Source organism: Gavialis gangeticus, unplaced genomic scaffold (genome assembly GCF_001723915.1).
Source record: "Gavialis gangeticus isolate Ggan-Ray unplaced genomic scaffold, GavGan_comp1, whole genome shotgun sequence".
In the NCBI taxonomy this organism is placed as follows: Eukaryota; Metazoa; Chordata; order Crocodylia; family Gavialidae; genus Gavialis; species Gavialis gangeticus.
Window position 1 is genome coordinate 1,549,570 of NW_017729013.1, and position 9,080 is coordinate 1,558,649.

Consider the following 9,080-nt stretch of genomic DNA (forward strand, 5'->3'; position numbering starts at 1 on the left):
GGCTGCAGCACAGAGCAGAGCCCATCGGGGTTGCAAAGCATCTGGGATGATTGAGGACTCTGATTTAACTTAAACCAGGAAGAGGTTTGGGACAGACATTGCATAAGCCAGTTTGACCCAAATCAGTTAAGTCTGATACTACCTTAAACCAGGTTTATCTCAAATCAGTTTCAGTTATTCTCAAACTGGTTTATGTGCACTGAACATCTGTTCTGTTACAGGCTTAAACCAGTTTCTGATCACTTTAACTGGTTTATGTGTAATGTCTGTCCCTAGCCTCAGAGTGCTGCGCTGATTTCCTCCCTCAGAAGTATTCCTGACTGCATTTGCCCCTGGATATTAGAATGGAGACAGGGGGCTTGAGCCTCTGGCTGCAGCTGCAGGGAGCAGACAGGAGAGAGGCTGGACTCTGTTGTGAGAGGCGGCATTACCAAGAGCCAGATTAATCCTTCTCTGGCCCTGCAACGACTGCAGATTGAAATGGAGAACAAGGGGATCCAAAGCCATGAATTCACCAGTGGCTGTGGGGCCAGGGAAGGGTTAACCTGACATCTTCTCTAGCAGTAGCATCCTGTGCATATTCTGCTCGCTACCTCCATACCTCCATTCTGGCACCTGCCTTTATTAAGCTTCTGGGGCTCAAGTGATACATACAGCACTTTCCTCTGCCACTTGGGGCACGCATGCCATAGGCTGGCCACCTCTGCCGTAGAGTACTGGGTGGTCGTGTGGTTATAGCACTAGACTAGTACTTGGGAGATCCGAATCCAACAAACCACATTTAAGTTGGGTTCCATTCCTGGCTCTTTATACTACCTACTGGGTGACTATGCCTTCTGCTGTCAGTCTTCTGAGCTCTATAAGATCTGGATATCATTATTACTACTCCCAGGTCTGCTAATGGCTCTCTGTACATCTTTGGATAAAATCACTTAGTTTCTCTGATCAGAACTTTCAAGAGACGTCTTTGGGGATGTGATGAGCACCTACCCTCTCAAAATGATGCCCTGTTAAGTTGTCTGCTGTTATGGCAACAAACAATTGGGAGGCACACAATATAATATCACTACTGAATTTCTGAAAATCTGATCCCATGTGCCATCTGCACAATGGAGACAATACATATTTCCCTCCTGCTGAGGTGTGTTGTGAGGATAAATCCATAAACACTGGTGAGGCAGCCAGGTCCTGTCGGGATGCATAGCTAGGCAAATACATTCACAGTGGACAATGGCCATGGTTAGGTCTTCTTGTGACAAAACCTCTCCAAAGTTTCTTCTGTCTTGTGATCAAATCTCACCAGCGATCCCGCTAGGTGGCACATTTCTGATGAGCTTTGGTAAAAAGAAATCTTTTAAATGAACCTTTGCCTGTCTCTTAAGCTAAGAAAATTGGAATGTTATATATAACAGCTGCAACGATATCAGCTAACATCCTAATCTTCTAGCCGCTTCATAGCAGTCGTAATATATGCTAGGCCGTCTGAATATTGCCCTCTGCTTGTCATTCCTGAGCCATCCCCTGAAACAAGCTTTTTTAGCTCACTTCCATTAAGTGGGCATTTTGCTAAGTAAGTAAAGGGATTCTTCAGCAGTATGTCTGATGTCAGATGGAACTGATCTGTCCAGTCGAGTATAGAAGGTACACGGAAATGTCAGGAAATTCCATTGCATCCGTTTAGGAACAGCGTGTTCACAACATTGTCAACAGACCTGCAGACCCTCCAAGAGATTTTATTCCCCACAGGGGGCTCACGTGTCTAAAAACCATGACAACTTCAAGTCTAGTTCAAGCAAGCATTCCTATTCAAGAAGGATGCTTAACTTGAAGCATCTGCTTGACTGGGTTTTTGAGCAGGCATAGATTTGAGGGTGCATTTAACTGTTTGCCTGAATCGGTGCCCCAGAACTGAAGATTTCCTGCAAATGCACAGAAGATAATAAACTAGGAGTCCATCATGCATGGACTATGATCAGCCTGTCTGGTCATAAATCTTCTAAATACCGGTAATTTCTATAATGGGTTTGTTTCACTGAGCTGACTTCCGTGAACTCAAGAACTCAGAGAAGAGAAGCTGGTCCCTTTCAGAACAGCCTCCTAGTTGGGCTAAAGCAACTACCAGGAGATGAGAGTCCTGCTATGGGGCACTCTGCCAGGTATGAAATTAATTTTTTGAGTACCATGAGAAGTTAAATTTCAGCTTTGGAATGTGCTGCTTTCAGACGAGATGATCAATCAATGATTTCACACCATTTCCAAATGACCTTTTGGTGCTTCCCATGGAATATAAAGGGTGTTGATTTTGTTCGATTTGTTTTCTGTGTCTTATTAGCTTCTCGGAACTTTTCCAGGGCATTAATGACCGAATACAGTCCATGCATAAATACAAACTACTGGCCCAGAAGAAGCAAATCACAAGATCTAGAGTAGGCCACAGGTGATAGTGTTAAGGATCCGTAATTGTGAATTACAGGCTTCAAATTGTGGTTGTTCTAATTTAGATGTGATCATTATATTGTAATCAGGATTTTGAGAGAGGAGGTCAAAAACAACTGTGTTAAGTCTGGCACAGAAGCTCTATTTGTAAAATGCTTGCATGCATAAATAAGAACCAGGAGTCAGGACATCTTTATGTAACAGTTTCTGAACCATTATAGGAAGAAACATATAGGGCACAGTATTTTACAGAGTCTAACAAACTGCTCCTGCTGGTCATTAAAAGGGCCTTTTTCCTTGTGGGGAAATTATTGCAGTAAAACAGGAGACTGGAGCCAGGTTGAGATTTGGTCATATTTTATAGGAGTTGCATCAGCTCTCTTTGCCTGAGTAATTATATCTTGTGAATTATCCATGAGAAAAAATGATCTCCAAATGCAATCCCACAGCTGTCTCCAGCTTCTCTGCTGCAGATTCTGTAGGTCCAGGCACACTTGAGCAAGTCAGAACATCCTCTTTTTAATGCATCATATGAATGGGTCTCTTCAGGGGACTGTCAAAAGCCAAGCATGACGAAGGTATAAATTTGAAAAATAATTCTCTCCTTACTGCATTCTTGTTCCTCTGTTACAAAAGGCCTCCAGCCTCTAAAACAGACAAGAGGCTGTTCATCTAGCTTTGCATCTTACAGTTTAAGAATTTCTCATCATTCCTTGCTTAATTACATGGAGGAACACACTGCTATTTCTTTCCAGTAAACATTGTCATCAACTGTGTACATGTTGCAACACTGAATGACAAAAAAACAATTGCAGTAGTTTGGTCCTGGTTTGTATGCACCTACACACTATAATGGAAAGAGGCAGTATTTCTCATTAGCTTGTGCTATGGACACTACCCATTTATCTTTCTCACAATCCTTCCCCTAATGCAACATAATAATGTTATTTTAGCAAGTTGTTAAATTATTGAGGAGATTGTGTCTGTTTTGGAAGCTCTTTTCCCTGTAGTTATTTGAAGGCATCATACCCTATAAATCCATATTCTCATAGACCCTTTCATCACCTTAGCGATTCCACGCCTCACAGACTGGGAAATCAGTTCCTTTGTCACTGGACTCTCTAATAAAATAAAGAGAATTCATTATACGTTCTTGCTACTGTCTGCCCGGTCTTTAGTGCATCACCATTACGATTTTCAGATCACGGCTCTTTTGCTTAGTCCTCATTAAGTTTCTTGCACAACAGCAAATGCGGTCGTCTAGATTGTAGCACTATAGGAATTGCCAAACTTGATTAGTTCCATGGAGCATCTTGAGGCTGCAGCTGCATGCACAGTGCTCTTGGCTGGGCTAATTAACCTGGGCACAGGGCCACATGAATGTGGGCACACTTCTTCCAGTTCAGCAGGAGGTAGCACGTGAAGAACAGCACGGTGTTTGTAAGCACAGTGCTGCCTGGCACGGTTTTGTTTGTGGTGTGGATGTGCCACGGATGCCACCCTTCAATGAGAGCTGCACTGGCTTCCTTAGAAGAAGGTGTAAGAGTCTGGAAATGAGCAGATGTGGAATAATTCACCTTCCATGTTAGGGCTCAGTCTGATCTCTAAATCTCAGAGACTGGTTAAATTCTGAAGCCTGAGGCTTAACATCATCAACTCCACAATTTCAAATTTTTTTTTATCATTCAGACATTTTAAGGCTAGAAAGGATCGTTATGATAATCTCGTACTGACTGTCAGTACAACACAGCCTGAAGAACCTCATCCAAGAATTGCTGCCTCAAGATTGTAGCTTCCATGCAGAATATTCTCTCCCTTCTACAACAGATAAGATAGCACATGGAGCCTCCAACTACTTGCCCTAAAACACTGCTGCACAAAACCTCCGTACTCAGGAGATCCATCACATTAGCTCAAGCTATTCTTCATATCCATGTAAGGCTCCAGCTCCCTTTGTGAATCTTGTTATATTCCTGGCCTCCAAGACCTGCGATGCGGAGTTCCATACTTGTGGACTCTGTCATGCCAGGATGCCCAACTCAGCTTACCTGACCTTGTGCCAGTCATTCTCTTATTTAAATGTCAGAGAAGCATCTCCATCAGCAGTATAGAGGTGATCAGATTCTCTCCATCAATAGTATTAGGAGTGCTCAGACTGCACGTCAGCGGGAGCTACAGCATATCTAAGCAGTAGCAAGAGCAGGAAAAAGCAGGACCAGAAGCAAAGCCAAAGCAGAGAGGTCTGTTCTGTCCTAACCTATTTTTAGAAGCAGTATGTGAATTGCTTAGCAGGGCTAGAGTGGCCCTGCCAAGCAATTGCTTTAGGGCAAGACAGCAAGTGAATAGCTGAATTCCTGACTCACATGGAAGTCAATTCCTAAAGAAGTAGTGGACAGCACAGGGAGATATGACAAACCTGCCAAAACTCCCTCTGTCTCTGTCACAAAGAGAAACAGCACTGTCCCATGTCTCAGGCTGATGCACTGGGGAGCATGTTTGACTCCACTTTCTCCATTGCACAGCACATTCACTCTTTGTCCAATTTGCCTCCAAAATGCAACCTTCTCTCCCAGCCATATCTCATCCATCCATCACCATCGGTTCCATCTCAGCTGCTTCAACCTGCCTCTCTGATACCTGCGTTTGCAACTCCTTTCCCACCCCCCATCCTACTCCCACCCACTCCACGCAATCAAACTTCAGCTTCATTTCCCAGAGATTTTCCTTGCCTAATGCTCTGACGATGGATGCGATAGTGCTTTGGCAGACCAGTAAAGCCTCTCTGCTGCAGAACAAATTAAAGCGGCACACACATGACCCCCTCAGCTTCTTGGAAATCAGGCTGGACAAGCAACGGAGAGAAGTCAGATGACAGTTTCATCTTCCAATGTGACAACAAAATGCATAGAAAGTGTCAGCTTGATCCCAAGCAAGAGGCCCAGGAAAGCACCAATTGGTTACAACTCATACGTACTGAAGGGCATCATAAGCTGGTGCAGAAGTCAATCCTGTAACCCCGGTATATGCAGTACCATGGCAAGGAAATTTGGTGCCCAGGGCAAACCCCACAGTGGCAGCCTGCCCTCGCCCTGCGCACAGATCCAGGGGGCACACGCCCCCACCATGCTTGCCTGGGAAAGCATGCAATGGTGGGAGCTGCCCTCCCTCCCTCCCCATGCCCCCCCCAGATGAGCCACTTGCAGCTTCATCTTGTGCCCTGCCTTGGCTGGGCAGTGCCTGTTCGTGCCCCTTTGCTTTGGCACCCACCCTGCTCACCCCCCTTGCTACGGCATGCTTCCACGATGGATGCTTGAGCCCAGCTCAAGGCAGCCACATCATTCTTGGAAAACAGGGCATTAGCATAATATCAGAAATCTCTTATAGAATAGTAATTGCAGATGACATACATAAGCACCACCAACAACCAGGTACATTGGGGACACCTTCAAAGACATATATGTGGGGCTTAGGTACCCAACTCCTACTTAAAAAAAAGTCACTGAGAGTTAGGGTTAAACTCAAATTTGTTATTTTCTGCTAGCTTTTTTTCCAGGTCTATCACATCAATCATTCTGGAAATAGTGTAGCCTACTAACAATCCCCTGTTAGGTCTATTATTCCAAGTTTCAGGCCAGGGAGACCATTAGATCTTCTCATCTCATTTTCTAAATAACATAGGCTGCTATATTTTACCCAGTTACCCTTACATTGAGTGCAATAATTTGAGTCTGACTGAAGCATGTGATGTATTTTGCTAAAGCGTATCTTCCAGAAAGGCAGCCAGTCTTCAAGAGATGGAGAATCCACCAATTCCTTGGCTGTTTGTTCCAATGGTTAAACACCCACAGTCATAAAAAAAATTGTGCCTTATTTATCATTTGAATTTGTCTGGCTCCAGCTTCAGCCATTGATTCTTGTTATGTCTTTCTTTACTAGAACAGTTTTTGCTTGAGACAGATTTTGTGAGGACAAACATCTTTAGTGTAATAGCCTGATCATTTGTTGGTCAGCAGGGATTTAAAACCATATTTATAGATGAAAGATTAAACACTTGGATCTTCTGTGTTGGAGCTTAGGAAAAAAGTATGTCTTTTTTCATGGCTACATTTGTAACTTCACGTAAAACAAGCCTGGGAGTAAAATCCTTCCATGTTTTAGTCCGTTCTAAAAGAGCAAAATGCTGCACTAAGTAAATACACACCTGCAGTTTCTTAGAAATTATTTGACAAATTTCATTATATAAAAAAAAAAATGATCTAACTCCCTTTTAAGTTAAAAAGCTAACAGTATCAATGAATCACTTCAAGTAAAGCTATCTACTTATCTACAGTTCATTGTTCTGAGTTTGTTTCATACAAGAGGCCCTGATCCTGTATCCATGTCTGTAGCTGCTACTTCCCTTTTACTTGGACAGTGAAATACAGTCCTTCACCACAGTAACTTCGGAAAACACACGCTCATGTCTCACTTGACTGAATTATGTTCAGGACCTCAGAATTGTCCCCCTCCATCACTCAGTCATTCCAATTAACGGTTTTTCTTGGTGGATAGACATTTCCCTGGTTCTACAACATACCTGATTGGCAGCGAAGGGTCCCCAGCATCCCACCAGTCTTTGGGAGGGCTAATGTACATGCACCACAACTCCCAGCTGTATCCATGGGCAGAGTTCTCATACCGTTGTACCTCAAAGTTGTCCTGCTTTATGTTGTCGATAGAGGGAAGAATAACTCTTTTCCTGTTTTCTTGGATCCGTGAAAGAACTGGCTCAGCCCTAAGAAGGTGAAAAAGGAGGGTGCAGGAAAGGGACTTTAACTTCTTTTACAGCAAAGACAGACCCTGTAGTATCTGAGCAGCCCACATATCTCAATTGTAACAGTGACACTTCATGCAGGGAAAACAAATGCAAAGTATCTGCTGAAGAGTGATTATGGCACAAAGTCACATACCAGTTCAATGAAAGAGCAAAGATATAAGCTGGAGAGTCCCTCAAAGTGTGGCTTACCATGCCACGCCTAACCCACTATGCAACTTTCTTATAAACGTACCTGGAGAGTAAGAATTGAGCTAAATACCCAAAGGAAAATGATTTATATTACTAAAATGTAAAAGACTGTAGCATTGTTAGCCATCAGGGAGACCTTTAGGGGTTTCAGGGCTTCCACTTCATGAGATTTCCTGCCTGGGAGAAGCCTAGACCCAACAATGATATGGAACTGTTATCAGTGGGATGATAGGCTACAGCTACTATATATGGAATTCAAGTAGCAGCATAAGCAGCCCAAACATGCCGGGATCTCTCTCACACAATTGACATTTTTTATGCAGAATCCACCAGCCCAGCAGAGACTCTTACAATGCATGCAAAGACAATTTTACAAACTAAGATGACTTTAAATTGTAAAAGTATTGAAGGAGTCTCCAAAAGTGGAAACAATTTCTTTGTGTTGAGACAGCGGCATTGCAATGGTTTGATGTGTTCACGAAGTTCTATTAGCTATGAATTATGTTGTGTTTTTAAAATGTATTTCCATGTCATTTAACATGAAATCAGGAAGTGTGGTGATTAGGGATCAGGTTTTCAATGCTGCCTGCTTAAATTCACCTACATAGGTAGTACGCGCAAAGCCAATATTTACATATGCAGAATGGGTAATTACACACAAATGCTCAATTGGGAACATAATTACCTACTTTGCACATACAGGTGAAATTTCTGCATGCCCCACTGTGCATGCATATTTTTCTGGGGAAAATTTTGAAAGTATATTCTGAAGACTTGCCAGGAGGCACTAAAGTTTTCAGTGCATACATCTAAATTGTTCTTTAATTCCTTTATTTGCTTCTATAAACAGTATTTCCTCTGTGTGGGTGGGTGGGTATGGGTGTGTGTGTGTGAGCGCACGTGTTTCCCAACTTGGGATTCACCCTCCTCCTTCTTCTACACTTACTTCTGAAAATCTCTCTCTAAATATAATAAATTATAACTAAGTACATAAAAGGATGCCCTATTATCTTTTCTTGAGATATGTGCACTGAAAACCCAACATGGACCCCAGCTGCTCACTTCTGCAATATCCGAGAGTGTTTAGAGCTAGGGTTTTGATCAGTCATTTCTATTCAAAACAAGAACCGTTGAATAGGCAGGGGCTCCAGTCTATAAGGGGGGTCAGCAACTGCAGCTACCTTTAGTGTGAGTTGTGGGTACTCAGTACCTGACAGGATCAAGCTCAAATGGAGGAGAAAAGTGGCTACTCTCTTGCCTTAGTGCCAGAAAAGCTGTTTCAACTGTGAGTTCAGTAAATTACAGTTTCCCATACACATGAATAAAATCACATTTGAAGAGCTAATGGCCTGCACAGAGGAGCACTTTGCTGGGAATATAGGTACCAATGTAAAAACAGCCTTCTGAATACCTCCTTGAGCTCTATTATTAACATGAAAAATGGGATAACTCTGCACAGAAATCTCTCTCTGTTTGCAGCTGTTAGAGCACTTTCCTTGTGGATGGTTTTCTTTTCTTTCCTCTCTTCAGCTCATACAATGAAACGTGCATTAGCCTCTCCTATCTCCAATATTCTAAGCAAAGGGTGCATTTTTTTACTTTTACATTTTGTTGCAAAAAAAAAAAAAAAAAAAAAAAA

General features: G+C 42.7%; 1 protein-coding gene across 2 annotated transcripts in view; it reads right to left on the minus strand.

Annotated features, from left to right (window-relative positions):
* The window catches only part of WBSCR17 (Williams-Beuren syndrome chromosome region 17), a 375,733-nt gene that overhangs the window by 216,409 nt on the left and 150,244 nt on the right, over positions 1 to 9,080 (minus strand). For both annotated transcript variants that reach the window (XM_019511375.1, XM_019511374.1), the window contains exon 6: positions 7,013 to 7,210. In XM_019511375.1, the coding sequence (XP_019366920.1) occupies positions 7,013 to 7,210 (198 nt within the window). The remainder of the gene's footprint in view (positions 1 to 7,012; positions 7,211 to 9,080) is intronic.